At 33.3% G+C, this 17,873-nt stretch overlaps 1 protein-coding gene across 1 annotated transcript in view; it reads left to right on the top strand.

The window, feature by feature from the left end:
• The window catches only part of LOC150095288 (peptidyl-prolyl cis-trans isomerase FKBP1A-like), a 93,915-nt gene extending 76,432 nt beyond the window's left edge, over nt 1-17,483 (top strand). Inside the window, exon 5 of the mRNA XM_090410790.1 lies at nt 16,381-17,483. Coding sequence (XP_090266916.1) covers nt 16,381-16,435 — 55 coding nt within the window. The 3' untranslated portion in view covers nt 16,436-17,483. The remainder of the gene's footprint in view (nt 1-16,380) is intronic.
• The last annotated feature ends 390 nt before the right edge of the window (nt 17,484-17,873 follow it).

Genomic DNA, 17,873 nt, shown 5'->3' with positions numbered 1-17,873 from the left:
CAAGTATACAAAGTATATCTATTACAAGAACGCATTAGAATGCTATATCATGATTAACAGATTACCTTAAAGAAACCAAAATTAATGAAGATATAGAAGAAGAAGAAGAAGAATGGAAAACATTAATAAAGATAATTCGTAAAACAGTCTCTGGAGTACTTGGAAAGAAAAACATTAAAAATTTCAAACACAGATACAGAAAATATAATAAAAGAAAAACAAGTGAAATACAAATCATTCCTTCAAAAAGATATGAAGGGAAACGGAAGAAATATAGCTAAAACCATAGGCAGAAAGTTCAAGGTTCTTGGGAGACAGATTTATCAGTAAAACAGCAAAATATTAAGGAAATTAAACAGTGAAGGAAGAAATACAACATGATAATAGAGAAATGAGGAACATTATATGAGTTTATGGTATGACCCAAACTTACTAACAGAAAATAATGATGAATCTGATATAGAATCAATTAGAAGAATTAAAAGAAGCAATGAAGATATCACAAAATAGAAAATCACCTGGGTTAGGTGGCATAAATACAAAGCTTTGGGTATGTAGTGAAGAAAATTTGAGGTTCAGTCAGATTGGTCAAAAGCCAAGGTTATGTCTATATTTAAGAAAAGAGATAAAGATGTTTGTGGAAATTACAGAGGAATAAGTTTATTAAATACAGGTTACAAAATTTACGGTAAAATTCTGAATAACAGACTTAGAAATATTGCAAACAATCTACTCTCTGGAAAACAAAATTGTTTCAGACAAGGAAGATTGTGTATAGACAATATTTGTTTTAAAACAAATTATTGAATTCATATTGAAAAGAAGAACATGTAAGAAAGTTTAAAAGTGAATAAAAATTGAGCAGCTCTCAGATGTAAACTATAGAACATTATTCAAGAAAAAATGAGTTTGAGAACAGGAACCAAACCTTGCAGATTCAGTGGAAAGCCCTGAAGAAAACACTGATTGATTCAGCCAGAGAGGCATGTGGTGAGGTTGTCTGTAAGGATAGAAAAATCAGAACTCAATAGTGGACACAGGAAGTTAAAGAGACAGTGAAGGAAAAGAAGAAAGCATATCAAAAGTTCCTGGCAAATAAGTCAGCTTGTGCTCTTAGAGAATACAGACACAAATGTAAGAAAGATAAAGACTGTGTAAAACTAGCTAAAGAAAAGTCATTGGAAGACTTGGTAAGAACATAGAAAATAAATATCAAGAAGGTGACAAGATATTCTGGAGGTTGTTGAAGAAGCTCAGAAATGGAGGAAAGAGTGCTGTAAAAGGAATCAGAGAGATAAAGGTGACATGAAAACTGGAGAAAAAGATATCCTTCAAGTATAGAGTAATTACTTCAAAAAAAATTGCTAAATGAAACAAGCAGCGATGAGAGCACAAAAAAAAAAGTCTGTCCACATAAAAAAACAATGCCCAGGCATGTAATCAGGAATATATATCCATACTTGAAGTAGAAAAAGGCAGCAGGAGTAGATGATATTTGACCAGAAATGCTCAAGTATGCAGGTATAAAAGTCTTATAGTGGCTGCACTGCATAGTTCAAAAGGCCTGGACAGAGGGACAAATTCTAGATGATTGGAGTAGAACTCTCATAGTACCCATATATAAAAAGAGAAATAAAATTGAATGTGTGAATTAGAGGTATTTCATTACTGAGTGTTCCTGGGTAAGATATATGCAAGTATATTTGAGAAACAGTTGAGAAGGATTGTGGAAGAAAAACTTGGTGAAGAACAAGTAGGATTCAGGCCAAATAGAGGCTGTCAGGATCAGATTTTTACTTTACGACAGATAGCTGAGAAATCATGGGAATATAACAAAGATCTGTATTTAAGTTTTGTAGATCTCCTAAAGGCATATGACATGGTGCCAAGAGAGAACTATTCAAAACACTACAGTTATATGGTGTGAGTGGGGGCATTATATCATGCAATACTTAGTCTTATTTGAGTTGTAAGTCAGCAATTAGAATTGAAGTACAGGAAGGTGGTTTAATGTTAAATCTGATGTCAGACAAGGATGTACATTATCTATATGGATGACATTATGAAGGATAGTGGTATTACACCTGATATCAAAATTGGAGATGTTAATCTTTGCTTTATGCAGATGATGTTATAATTCTAAATAAATCTGAAAGATTCCCTGACTAAATTGAATAACTGTTGAAATAGATATGGTATGAAGGTCAGCATTAAAAAAACAAAGACAGTGAAAATAGGCAGAAACGTTGAAAATATCAACTGCATTGTGAATGGAGAACCTATAGAACAAGTAAAACATTTCAGGCTACATAATCATGATTTTTTATTGAAAATGGTAAATTAAATATGGAAATAAACAACAGAATCAACAAAGCTGGTATGGTGGGAAGTCAACTGAATAAATTTATGTGGAATAAGAGAGAAATTAGCCAAAACACTAAATTAGTTGTATACAGTGTTCAAACCAGTTTTAACTTATGGTTCTGAGAGCTGGATCAGAAGTAAAACACTTCAACAAAGACCAGAGATTGCAGATATGAGAGTCCTGAAAAAGATTAGGGGCATGAACAGGTGGCTTCAATGGCAATATCATATAAAAAATGAAGATATTAGGAAAGAACTTGACATTGTTAGGATCCAGGAATGTGTTAGCAGAGCTAATCTCAGGTGGTATAGTCACTTTAACAGAATGGGAGAGGAAAGATTAACAAAACAAGAGTTCTCTGACAGGGAAAAGACCCAGAGGAAGACCAAAATATGGGTGGATTGATACATAAAAAATGCCTTAGCAGACAGAAATATAAGATCTGATAATATTGGAGTCTTGACAGGTAACAGACTGATTTGGAGGGAAATTGTAGATAGGAAGTTGGTAATGATATAAATTTTTCATGTAGTACTATCATATCCTGTACACCCCTTGAGGGTGTATATATATCAGGAATTTGATGATTATTGAAAAAAAGACAAGTTTAATTGGGGATTCATTTGGCCTTTATAGATTATGAGAAAGCTTTTGATAAAATGCAGAGAGAAAAACTGGAGTGTCATGAAAAAAACAAGGATATCCATTACATTTGGTACAAGCTATACAAAGTTTATATGAAGATATAAAAATACAGTTAGGTAATAAATTAACAGAAGAGATTGAAATTAATGAAGATGTTACAGTTATGTAGCTTATGTGTAACTCTATTCAATATATATGTGTGTGTATATATATATATATATATATACAGGTAACCCTTACATAATGCGGTACTTATACAACGCGGTTTCAATATAATGTGGTCTACAAATTGTAGTCACCCTTGTTGAACACAAATTTGATATAAGACGGTCTACAAATTGTAGTACAGTATTCCCTCGATTAATGCCCCTAAAACAGGTGCATTAATTGAAAATGCACTAATCGAATATAATAACCTATGGGAAAAAGTATAATGCGTTCCTCAAATTTCTTTTATAAAAGAATTAGGGTATGTCTCAGGGCCTAGTTAAAGGAAAACTATGAAGCTGAAAGACAATGAAACATTCAGAATATAAATTTACTATTCTACTTCTTAACAAAGAATTGAGCTAATGTAGTTTGGCAGGCATTCTGTTTTTTTGTCCATACAACAGTATGGCCCTATTGCCTCTTCTGCAAATTTTAGTGCTGCTGTATTCACCAGGGTCAGCCCGGTGAAGAATTACTGCTTAAAAATTTTGATTGCACAAAAAATATTTTTAATTGTTTCTGTGAAATTTCTTTGGGCTTGTTAGTGATTAAATTTTCTTCATATTCTTCAGGATCTTCCTGCTGTGCATCTAAATTTAGCAGGTTGGAATCACTCATTCTCTCAGAATGAGATTTAATTAACTTAGATTCATTTAAAAAGCCTCTAAAATTATTTGCGCAATGTGCTTCCAAACAGCTCGCATATTGCTGGCAGTAATTTCATTCGTCTTTGCCACTTTATAACAAGGCTGAGATTTCTCCGATTTGGCCAGAAAACTATTGGAAGGCATTCGCTTCCAAAAAAAAAAGGCTGGTTTCATTGAAATTAAATATTTGTTGGTCACAATATCCCCCTTTTTCCAAAATTTTCTTCAAAATCTCTGGATAATTTGCAGCCACCTCCTTATCGGCACTTGCAGCTTCACCTGTGATTAGAACATTATGTAGGCTATTTCTCTTTTTGAAATGCTCAAACCACCCAGCACTAGCTTGGAATTCTTCTTTTCTATCATTGATAACCCTTTCTTTCAAGGTTGCAAAGAGACTTAATGATTTTGATTTAATAAGGCCAGTGTTTAGCAGGATCCGTTTTTGGTTACAATCTTCGATCTATGTAGAAAAAGTCTCTCTAATTCAATCATTGTAATACTTTGATTTCGAGTGTATTGCATGATGAACTTGAAGCTGCCTTACCGTTCTCTTTGTATTCAGCAGCTTTGCTTAAAATTGCTCTTATAGTTAATTCACCCATTTTTGTGATCTTGTCCTATTTTTCCTCTGGACTCCTTGTTCATTTGTCCATTTTTCTTTATTGTTTCAAGTTTTTCTTCCAGTGAAATTACTTATCGAATCTTTTTCACACTTCCACTTTTTTGCTCACTAATTCTTTTATTCACGATTAAAGGTTGGGAAAATACTTTAAAATGAAAAAGTAAGGAAAACAATTGCAAAGGAGGCATGAGAAATGATCAGCAAAATGCTATGTAATTAGCAGGCGACATAAATGTTGACGGTAAATTTGGAACATAGTGTACATGAAAACAGTGTAGTATGCCATTAAAAATAACTTTTTAAAATGTTTTAAATCGGTAATTAAATTATTTCATCCTAGTGAGTAATCTTTTAAAATAGTTAGCCATAAATATGTATAGAGAGAATAAAAATTTAAATCTGTAACATTTACTTTTAAGATGTATATAGGCACACTAATCGAATTTTGGTATCGAAAAAAAAAAAAAAAAAAGCCGCACCAATTGGGGGCGCATTAATCGAGGGGTTGCTGTAATCCTTTATCTTTTCATATATTTTTCAACTCGCGACTTAAAAATCAAATTTTATCTTAGTTAAATTTGCATCTGCCCTATCGCGCATGTAGTTATAAGCAGCGAATTTATATTAGGGAAAATAGCCTTTAGCACACATGTATGTCAATTGTTTGCCATATAAAATATTTATTGTTGAAAATTATCTTCATTTTCTGCTAGGAAAGCTCATTAAAAATCATAAGTGTGTTAATCTCATGCTGAGCACTTTATTTTTTGGGGTGAGTTACATACAATATGTAATGCTTTTTTTATGTAAAAAAATTATTTTTATAGTAATGGCCACTTAGAGTTCTTTTGCGATATTGTCAAACGAAATTAGTGAATTAATTGATGGGGAAATAGATTTAAATGAGGAGGTACTGGTACAATTAATAGATGAAGTCAAACCAAATGGCTGGGAAAGTTCTGCCTAAGATTCTGTTAAAGAATTCAGTTTAAAGAAATTAGCAGAAGGATTGAACTTGGCAAGAAAGTTATTTAATGGATAATGATCTCTCAGTGGAGCGCTCCAGAAAATTCACAAGACAATTGGTTATTTGTTTAACTCCGTATTATGAACTTAATAAAAAATTGCAGCATAGTGGTAAGCAAGGTCTTTTTGATAACTCAACTTCTTGATAACTAAACCAGCCAAAATATGCAATGAGAATTATACAAATGGTGTCCAAGAGACATCAAGTGATGATGATGTCCAGCCACTCGTAAATAAAGAACATCTACGAAATGTTAGTTTTGAAGCAAGTGATGACGATTAAAATATACACTTTATTTTATTTTGCCTAAAACATTTATGTATTATGTGCAATGAAGTTTACGTACAATTTATTATTATAATTTTATACTATGTATTTGTTTCATAGTTTGTTTTCTTAACTTACATGAATTAGTTGAATTAAATAAAAAATATTTTTGTTGGATGTCATTGTTTATATAATCTTAAAAAAAAAAAAAAGATTTCTGAACCTAGCTCTACTTTTTCTATGTGATCCGAGTTTCGCATAATGCGATTTATACAACGCACCATTTCTATGGAACCTAACGTCTGTGTTATACGAGGGTTACCTGTGTATATATATATATATATATATATTGAGAGAGAGATCAGGTTGTTAAAATATGGAAAACAATGCAACATGGTATCTGGTTAACCAGTCAAACTGTTATCAATATTACATTGCAAAACAATGAATATTGCAAACAGTCTACTCTCAGGAAAACAAAATGGTTCAGACAAGGAAGATCTTGTATAGACAATATTTATCTCACCTTCTCATGGTGCACCCTGTTAGGTATCTACCTGGATACTGAACAAACAAGGATGGGCTGACAAATTGGGATTTAGCCAACCAAATGGTATTCATATTGGGTTAAATCAATCAAAATATAAAATTATGGTATATCATGCTGGCTGAGGCATCACCCCGTTAAACAAGGCTCCTGTTGTTTTCGCCAGGGAACAAGGATGAACAGTGAAAAGTCAGTTACTGGAATAAATCTGAAATACACCCCAACTGAACATCACCAGAGTTCAAGATCAGTACTATCAACATAAGAAGCCTGAATAACAAAGAAATGGAGCTAGCCGAGGAATTGGATAAGTACCAGATCGACATAATAGGAGTGACTGAAACAAAAAAGACAAAATCTGGTGAAGTTTTTCTGAGCAATAAATACAAAATGTTATATTCAGGTAATGACAATAAGGGAAAAGAAGGTGTAACTATAATATTGAACACAAAATATGAAAAAGCATGATATACCAAAATATAAAATTATGGTATATCATGCTGGCTGAGGCATCACCCCGTTAAACAAGGCTCCTGTTGTTTTCGCCAGGGAACAAGGATGAACAGTGAAAAGTCAGTTACTGGAATAAATCTGAAATACACCCCAACTGAACATCACCAGAGTTCAAGATCAGTACTATCAACATAAGAAGCCTGAATAACAAAGAAATGGAGCTAGCCGAGGAATTGGATAAGTACCAGATCGACATAATAGGAGTGATTGAAACAAAAAAGACAAAATCTGGTGAAGTTTTTCTGAGCAATAAATACAAAATGTTATATTCAGGTAATGACAATAAGGGAAAAGAAGGTGTAACTATAATATTGAACACAAAATATGAGGTTAATATTCTTGAATGGCAAGCAATATCAAGTAGAGTAATGTGGGCAAATATCAGAATGGGGAAACTGGACATGGAGACTTATTTGTTCCTATAGTCTCACAGGTTCTACTAAGGTAGAAGTGGAGTAATTTTTTTAGACCTTTGAGAGAACAACTGACACAATGAAAAAGGAAAAGTTGGTCCTTGCTGGGGATCTAAATAGCAGAGTAGGAAATGATTGTCAGACATTCAAAAGCCTCATTGACTAAGTTATTGTTGATAGTAATGTTTTCTTGAGCAGGAAAAAATTGAATTTCATATTGAAAAGAAGAACATGTAATAAAGTTTTATAGTGAATAAAAGTTGAGCAGTTATCAGGTGTGAACTGTAGACTAAAATACACAAATATTATTCAAGAAAAAAAATGAAATAGTTTGAGAACAGGAACCAAACTGTGGAGATTCAGTGGCAAGCCCTTAAGCAAACATTGATTGATTCAGCCAGAGTGGCACGTGGCAGAGTTGTCTGCAAGGATAGAAAAAACAGAACTCCCTGGTAGACACAGGAAGAGGCAGTGAAGAAAGCATATCAAAAGTTCCTGGAAAATAAGTCAGCTTGTGCTCTTAGAGAATACAGAGACAAATGTAAGAAAGCTAAATACTGTATAAAACTAGCTAAACAAAAGTCATGGGAAGGCTTTGTTAACGTCGTAGAAAATAAATATCAAGAAGGTTTGCAAGATATTCTGGATGCTGTTGAAAAGCTCAGAAATGGAGGAAAGAGTATAAAAGGAATTAGAGATGATAAAGGTGACATAAAAGCACCAGCATTAAAGACTATTTATTTTTGGATAAATGAGTTTAAATGTGGTCTTAAGTCCATCAAAGATGAACACTCTCCAAACACCCATCTGAGGTCGCTATGAAGGAAATGATTGACAAAATTCATGGTATTGTTATGGAAGACCACCAAGTGAGATTTGCTGAGATTTTAGGCATCTCAGCTGAATGGGTGTATAATATCCTGCACGAAAAATTGCATTGCACATGAAATATTTTTGTGTGCGATGTTGACTGTCGATCAAAAACTCATGCGAAAAGACATTTTGACTCAGTTTTTGACAATGTTTAATCGCAATTTGCAGGATTTTTTGCATCGATTCGTGACTAGACGATACTTGGGTCCACCATTGCACACCTGAGTCCAATCAGCAGTCAAAACATTGGACAATGCCTGGTGAAAGAGCACCAACAAAAGCAAAGACAGTTTTGTCAGCTTGGAAGGTGATGGCCACTATTTTTTGTGATTTCTAAGGAATTATCATGATAGACTATTTGGAAAAGGGTAAGACAATAACAGGAGTCTATTATGTATCATTGTTCGACCATTTAAAAGAACTGAAAAAAAAAAAAAAAAACTCCCAAGATTGGTAAAAAAAAAAAAAAAAAAGTGCCCTTTCATCAAGACAGTGCACCGTCCCACACATCAACGTTTGCAATGGCAAAATTGCATGAATGAATTGAGGTTTGAATTGGTTCCACATCCACCATATTCTCTGGATTTGACCCCATGTGACTTCTTGTTCCCAAACTTAAAAATTTGGCTTAGTGGAAAAAAAATTTCTTCAAATGAGGATGTCATCAAGGCTGTCAATGACTGTTTCGCACAATTTGACAAATCCTACTTTTTAGATGCAATGAAAAAATTGGAAACTCGCTGGACCGTATATGGAGACTATGTTGAGAAATAAAGCTGATTTTTTCCAAAAAAATGTCTAACTTATTTTTTACTAAACATTTCAAACCCTCGTATGCTTGATACAGTGGAGGAAAGCATGGTGAAGAACAAGCTATATTCAGGCCAAATAGAGGCTGTCAGGATCACATTTTCACTTTACGACAAATAGTTAAGAAATCATGGGAATATAACAAAGATCTGTATTTAAATTTTGTAGATCCGGAAAAGGCATATGAAAAGGTGCCAAGAGAAAAGCTATTCAAAATGCTACAGTTCTGTGTTGTGAATGGAGCATTATAACAAGCAATACTTAGTCTTTATTTGAGTTGTAAGTCGGCATTTAGAATTGAAGGACGTATGGGACAGTGTCAGACAAGGATGTACATTATCCCCTCTATTATTCATTATCTATATGGATCACGTTATGAAGAAAAGTGGTATTAAACCTGATATCAAAATTGGAGATGTTAATCTCAGCTCTTTACTTTATGCGGATGATGTTATACTTCTAAATAAATCCAGTACAAGTCTGCAAGATTCCCTGACTAAATTGAATAACTGTTGTAATAGATTTGGTAGGAAGAAAGCAAAAACAATGAAAATAGCAGAATCACTGAAAATGTCAACTGTGTTGTGAATGGAGAACCTATAGAACAAGTAAAACGTTTCAGCTACTTAGACACGATTTTTAGTGAAAATGGTAAATTAAATATGGAAATAGACAACAGAATCAATAAAGCTGTGTGGTAGGAAATCAACTGAATAATTTATATGGAATAAGAGAGAAATTATTCAAAACACTAAATTAGCTGTGTATAAGACGGTGTTCAAACCAATTTTAACTTATGGATCTGAGAGCTGGGTTAGAAATAAAACACTTGAACAAAAACTAGAGACTGCAGATATGAGAGTCCTGAAAAAGATTAGGGGCATGAACAGATGGCATCAATGGCAATATCATATCAAAAATGAGGATATTAGGAAATTACTTGACATTGTTAGCATCCAGGAATGCGTTAGCAGAGCTAATCTCAGGTGGTATGGTCATGCTTAAACAGAATGGGCGAGGAAAAATTAGCAAAACAAGTATTTTCTGCCAGGTTGGCAGGAAAAAGACCCAGAGGAAGACCAAGACATAGGTGGATTGAAACAGTAAAAAGTGCCTTTGAAGATAGAAATATAAGATCTGATAATGTTATAGTCTTGACAGGTAACAGATTTGATTTGGAGGAAAATTGTAGATAGGAAGTTAGTAATGATGCAAGTTTTTCATGTAGTACTATCATATCCTGTACACCCCCTTTGAGGGTATATATCAGGAATTTGATGATGATGACGACATTGAAGATGACCTTCCAGAATTAGTTCATGAGTTAAACATAATAAGCTAACAATACAATTTAAAAATTTCACAGAAAAAAAAAAATTCAACACATTTAAAGGTCGAGATTATGATAGATCAATAATAAAATAGACCAATTTAATTATTTAGGCTGCATAATAACATATGTTAAAGATATAGATGGGAAAAAAATACATTTCAGAACATTTAAAAAGACACTCAACTAAAACTTTATAAAGTAATTGCCACTCTCACTCTTTTGCCTTTCTTTTAGTGTTACATGGTGATCAGCATTTGTTTTCAACTAAAATTTTATAAAGTATTCATCACTGTTATATTGTTCAGAAATATGCACTGTTAAAAAGAAAGATTAAAGTGAAATAAAGCTGCAGAAATGAGATTTCAAGAACAATTCAAGGATGCCCAAAATTGGACCATGTAAGAAATGAAGACATCATAGCTAGATATTTACAATATATGTGAAAAGATCAAAGAATAGAAAAAGAAATTAAAAGAGCATTTATTTAGGTGTAAAGATAATGGCTAAAGGAAGTAGATATAGACCAGAAGGAAGGAAAGGGGGGGGGAGGAACACCAGCTCAAGTTAGTAAGACCGGTAAAGCAAATAGACAAATTTGCTAAACCTTGCAGAAAAGAAAAATATGTCAAACTTAGCCCTTTGGTTTATGCAGATATACTCCTAAACACATCCAGTACAAGTCTCCAGTAATTTAGTCTCTAACTAAATTGAAGTACAGTGGTAACACATTTGGCATGAAACTCATCAGGAAAAAGTTCAAAACCATGAAAATAGGCAGGAACATAGAAAACTTCAGTTCTATTCTCAGTGAAGAACCTATAGTTCAGCTATTTAAACACAGTTTTTAGTGAAGATGGCAAATTAGATTTAGAAATAGACAACAGAATAAGGAAACCTGGTATGGTGGGGAGTTAGTTGAATAAATTTATATGGAATAAGAGAGAAATTGACCAAACTAGCAATTTACAAGACAGTGTTCAAGCTAATTTTAAGTTATGGATCTGAGAGAGTTGGTTAGAAATAAATCATTTGATCAAAGATTAGAAACCACAGATATGAGATATCTATTGCAAACTGGGGATCTAAACAGATGCCATCAGTAGTAGAATCATATTAAAAATTAAGACATTAAAAAGGAAACTTGACATTGTTTGCATTCAAGAATGTGTGAACAGGGCTAATCTAAGGTAGTTTGGTCACTTAAACAGAATGGGTGAAGATTAGCAAAACAGCTGTTTTGAAGAAGACCAAGGTCTATGTGGATTGATTCAGTCAGAAATGCCTTAGGAAAACGAAACGTTAGACACGATAATATTGGAATGATGATAAGTAATACAGGGTGTTCGGGATAAATTTGACAGTTTCGTAAGGAAAAAGAAAATCTTCTTTGTATCTATTAAATTTAATGAATTGACAAAAAACATTACAGGCAGAGTTAATTACAATACTATCAACAAGATTTACTCAAAATAACCACCATTAGCATCGATCACAGCTTCAATCCTGCTTCGGAACCTCGAACAAGCTGATGCTACAGTCTCCCTGGGAAGGGCCGCAAAAACTGTTTTAATTTTATCCATTAACTGGGCTTTTGTATTACTGGAAGTGCGATTGGTGTCTTTTTCAACTGCGCCCCATACAAAATAATCCATGGGGTTAAGGTCTGGGGAGTTTGGAGGCCAAACATTTGGACTGGTGAAGTCGTAGAAATTTTCAGACAACCATTTTTGACTTTTCCCAGAGGTGTGGCAAGGGGCCGAATCCTGCTGCCATACATACGGCCTACCATTGGCTACCCTTGTTATCCAGGGCTTGACTACAGTGTTTAGCAACTCCACGTAGCCATCTGAAGTCAACCTGAGGCCCTCTTGGAAAAAATGCGGAGGCATCACATTGCCTTCAGAGGATACACATCCGAAAACCATCACAGTTTGGGGAAATTTAGTCTGCATTACACGAGGAATGTCCTTTGAACTGTATGCAAGCCATCTGTTATTCTGCGTGTTGTGTTTTTGATCCTGGCAAAAGTTTTTCTCATCGGAAAAGAACCAGATTGTTTGTGGTTCCGCAGGATGTTTCACTCTGCTTAGAAGTTTCTTCACGTTTATCAAACGTTTTTCACGGGCCTTTTCTGTAAGCAGCTGACCTTTGCGGCGCTTGTATGAGTAGTAGCGGAGGTCTTCATTGAGTGCAAGCTTCATAGTAGAGGCTGCAACATTCATTTCACGTGACAAAGCCCGAATTCCAATGCCAGGGTTCTTCAACACCTGTTCCTGCAGATTTGCGAGGAATTCTGCTGTACGAACGCAATCAGATCGTCTGCTAGGGATCTTTCTTCTTGCTACATCCTCGTAGTCACCATTGCAAGTCTCTAGTTCATGCCTGATTGTTTTTACTGTATTCAGGGAGCATTGGGCAGCAGTCGAAATATCCTTATTTTGATGGCTGGCACGAATCATCATGATACAAGTTATTCTCTTCCATGATTCAGGTGGGTTCCAGCTATCCATCCTTTCTGAAATCTTGTATATGAATGAAGAAGGGTCCAACCTTTTAAATGAAGAAGTGTGTGTTAATACATGTAACTTACGGAAAAATATAATTAATTATAAATATGTCAAATTTATCCCGAACACCCTGTAGACTAATACGGAGGAAAATTGTTGATAAGAGATTAATAATGCTGTAAACTTAGCCATGTAGTGCTGTGATTATAGCCTGAATGCTCATTGAAGGTACATATCAGGAAATTGATAATGATTGGGTATATTGACACAGTTGGTTAAGCATAAATTTTGTATTGCAAAATATATTATTATAGGAAATATCTTAACAATAGCCACAGTGAAAAATTCAAATTTCATTAAATAACTTATTGCATACTGTTAAATGTGTAAAAAAAAAAATTTACTAAATATTAAAAATTTGTAAATGTATATCCATATGTCATATATAACTGTCAATAAAGGCACTAGTATGTTGTACCATCTGCAATAAAGAAAAGTCAACAGGGGACCCATTTTTTGTTTCTAGACTAAATACAATAACCATGGGCTACCTGATGGCTAAATACATTAACAAGTATTTTTTATGTAATGCCTACCCACAGAAGGATTTTGCACACCTATACTACATTTGTTCTGTGGGTTGGCTAATGAGTTTTTTTTTTTTTTTTTTTTTTTTTTTTTTTTTTTTTTTTTTTTTTTTTAATTTTTATGTTCACATAGTCCAAAAAACTTATTTTATAGAGACCAAACATGGAACTTTTTCAAGCCACTTTAGTTTTCCAATAAGCTGGGTAGTGGTCTCGCACTGTGCAGTGAAATTCATGTTCCACCCAAAGACAGCGACAAACATCCGTGCCCATGATGGATACACCTACCACTCATCCAACCAGGTCAGGATCTAGGCTAGATGTACTGTTTAGTTACAAGATGTCAAAAATAAGATTTTTCTAATTGGCTGATGTTATTATTTATTTATTTTACTTTGATTTTGATGTGTTGTTATTATTATCTGAATTCTCAAGAGTCAAGGACATAAACTTTTATGTAGACGTACATATATGTCACTTAGGCAGCATATATGCAAAAAAAAAACAAAAAAACTTGGTCATGTGTGTCACCTAGGCAACTATTTAAGAATGCTTCTCATTAGTAATCGTTAATATTAATAAATCGTTAATAAATCTGAGCCAGTTAGAGGACTGTCTAGTGAACTCCTGGTATGTTGTAGACACAGGTGGAATCTTTACCAAACTACACATTCACTGTAATTTGGGCTAAAGGAGGCCAACATGGTACTAAATAAAGTTTCCAATTTAATGGCTAGTATGTATATGTTCCATAATCTTTATCGTCTTTGTTACTCTTCTTTGCACCCTTTCCACATTTTTATTTCCTCTGAATTCAAATCAAATCCAGGACTACTGTGTAACTGCACACAGTAGTCCAGGTGCAGTCATATCAAGGCATTTTAAAGAGGCAAAATGACTTCCTTATCCTTACATGTCGATATTTGTTTTGCAATGTGACCTTTGAACTTCAGTTTTATTTCCACCATGACTCCAAGATACCTAGCCTCATCAATTTCTTGTAACATAATCCCACCAATATAAAGTGCATAACTTTACACTTACTAACATTGAATTGACAGCCATTATCATTTGCCCACATTTCCAGCATCAAATCATTCTGTAAATGCTGTGTATCAGTAGCATCCCTGATTGCCCTGCCTATCTTTGAAAACAGTTGAACATCTCTCATGTCCTTCCCAATATCATATGTATAGATTGAACAACAATAATCCAGAGACTGATCCCTGAGATATGCTACTAGTCATCTTAAATCTGGCAAATTCACACATCATATACCACTTATTGATACCTGTTTGTCAGTCATCCACTTATTTAAGTCTGTGGTTTACATTCCAGTTTATGCAATAGCCTTTTCATGTGGTGTCCATCAAATGCATTAGCAAAGTCTAATAATATTATAGTGCATCCATTCCTTTATCCAACTTGGCTGTTAACATTATTATAAAATATGAATAAATTGCTAAAACATGACCTCTTTTATAAACTCATTCTATTCTTTGCAAAGCATAGCTTATCTCTCTGCCCATTTCTGTATAGTGCTTACCAACTTCTCTGAAGTATTTGACACCACTCTGGAGAGATACTGATAGGTCAGTAATTAAATGCATTGGATTTTGCACCACCTTTCTGAAACAGAACTATTGTACATTCTTTACATGCCTGTGTAATATTTTCTGAGCTGAGAGTTATTTTTAACTAAAATATACTTCTATGTTCATTTTTTTCGTTTACTTGCAGCATAGCAATAAAGTTAGTTTTGGTTGCCTTTAGCCTGCACAGCAAATTTATTTTCATACAGCAGTTTAGCTTTCTGTACAATACTCGTGGCTTTTCTGGCCTGTACTTGATATAGGTCTCTCATGATATTCCTTCTACATTTTCTTCCTATGTGGATTGTTTATTTATTTTTTTTTAACCACAAGAGGTCAGGCAAGGCAAGTTAATAAGTTTTTTTAGACATTTTGTTGCTTACAGTTGTATAATGCTAGTTGCTTTAATATAGTGTGAATGTGAAGATCAGGATAGAATTTTAAAGTTCTTTATCTCAAATGGTAGTTGAGTCCATAAGTCTAGTGTAATGATTGCTGTTCACCATTCACTTTCACTGAACAAAAGGATATTATCATATACTTGAGAATTAGTTCGTATTCTACTTCTCATGTTTTACCCACTCATGACACTGATGTGTAACAGGTGGATGTGCTAATCATGGGACTAATATGAATAAATCTTAGCAGTTAAACTCTTTTTTTTTTTAATGAAAGTTGTGTAGAGTACTTTAATAAATAAAACAGAGAAAAATGATATTGGAGTAGGAGCGAGGACTAGATATAGATAGATGTAGGTGCACTTCTTTTAATAATGCATCTCCCCCCCCACCTTCCATTCTGATTTATATCCAAGTGTTTAGGATGAATGCATGAAATCAAATAGCTGTGGTCGTTTTGATTTATATAATGTTTTGTATATTTGGTTATACTGCTATACTAATCTTCTTTTTTTTTTTTTTTTTTTTTTTTTTTTGCTACTGTTCTTGATATAATTTAGTAAAATAAATATATGTAAGATAAATGAAACATGTACATAAATTTTATGTACTTGTTTGATTTATTGTTTAAAAATTATTTTCCATATGCTTATCAGAATTGCTATACTGTATTATTATGTAAATATCATTTGTTTTCTATGCCAATTGCTTTACTAATATTCTATTTTTAAAGGGAAACTTAATGCAGTACTTTATATATATGGAAACAGTGGTGAAAATTTATGATCAGCTAAATGAAAGGGCTTCGGCATGACTGTTAAATTAATCTAAATAGCTTGTATGTTTGCCTTTAGTTATGGAATTTTTATTATTATTATTAATAGTTTAGTTTGCTGCAATGTGGGATCTTTCGAAAAATTTTCTTAGTTGTTTATTATAAATTATTATATTTACTGTAAATATCTTGCAAGAAGGCCATTTGTAGTATTCTTGGAAGCATTTTTTCTCTTAACTTGATCACTATCCCTCCTAATGCAACTTTAACATTTGATGTTGAACTCTTGAAGTTGGAATAGTCACATTTTCATTATTTCCTGATCAGTGTAGAGAGGGCTCTGCAAAGCCTTCATGGGAAGTCATCCTGGGCTGTAGTTGCTGTACCCTACTCTCCATTGATTTTCAACAGAACTACCTTGTTGGAGCTGATTCTTGTCAAACAAAGCTTGCCCTCAAATGGACTGTCATTCCTTCCCTGAATTAAAAAGGACATGATACAAAGATTACCCAACTGGAACAGCTCTGATAGTAGACAGTGATATGCAATACACATGCTTTTCCTTCCCCTCCTCCGAAAGCTTCTGCTGTGTTTCATGATCTGTTTCTAACTGTGGAATTTGTTCCTAGTTGACATTAAACCTTAGAGTTCTCCACAAGACTTGATTAAAATTTGTTGTGTGATAGTTTTCTTTGTATTTTTTAAGCATGTGTAGGTTTCATTGACAGTAGAGTGAACTTCTAAATATTATGTAGCCATGAATCTACTTTAAAAAAAAAAAAAAAAGAAAGAAAAATGGGGAAAAAAAATTCAGTCTGAAATGGAAGTAGCACTGAAAAAAAAAAAAATTGGATGAACAGAACACTGTAGAGACTGATTGTCAGATGTGAGCTATCATTTATATCTGTACCACAGCTGATACTTGTGGTATCTAAACATGCATTCTAGCAAGGTAAAATAACAACTGAATGTATCATTAATTTAAAAAAAAAATGTCATCACTATTTCTAGTATGTAATATACCTTGAATGATGGAATGAATGCTAGAATGTGATAATGTTATTTGTGATCTGTTTGAGATTAAAAGCTCTTACAACTTCTGAAATCCCTGAAATAATTTCTTTATCCCTATGCATTGTCATTTTCACCAGGCAAGTTGATATTTCTTAGTAATAATTTGTTTTCTGTTCCAGTCAGTATGTATATATCACCAGGTGATTTTTAGTGCTGTGACACCTCATTAGTGCTAATTTTTATTTTCAATTTGTATTTAAGATATTAATTTTGTGCAATTTTTGTGCTAATATTGCAAATAAATATGCATTCTCTCCCTATTGCCTTGGTAATTAGGAGGTCATATTTAATTTTTCTCATAAAATAATAATTTTGACATTAAACCAAATAAGTTTCTTAATCTCATTATTGTATAATTATTTACATACAGAAGTATTGTAAAAAAATTCAAATGAATATAATAGGAATTAGTAAAATTAACAAACAGAATATTTAATATGATTAGGGTGGTGGTAGTCTTGTGTTGAATGCTTGGTTGAGTGTTGGCATCATTATAATTCAGACAAGCATAATTTTGCTTTCAGGAATATGCTGCTTGGCAACTGACTTGGAGAAACATGCTTGTGTTGTTTAAACCAGCAGAAAATTAATTGGATTTTTGGTATACAAATAAATTATGAAACACCTAGTCTGCCTTGAATATACCTCAACAGATGCAACATTTC

The sequence above is a fragment of the Typopeltis vanoorti genome, chromosome 20 (assembly GCF_054136105.1).
Source record: "Typopeltis vanoorti isolate ZY-2024b chromosome 20, IOZ_Tvanoo_1.0, whole genome shotgun sequence".
In the NCBI taxonomy this organism is placed as follows: domain Eukaryota; kingdom Metazoa; phylum Arthropoda; class Arachnida; order Uropygi; family Thelyphonidae; genus Typopeltis; species Typopeltis vanoorti.
The sequence above is the reverse complement of the archived record's forward strand: the minus strand, read 5'-3'. Positions and strand labels throughout refer to the sequence as shown.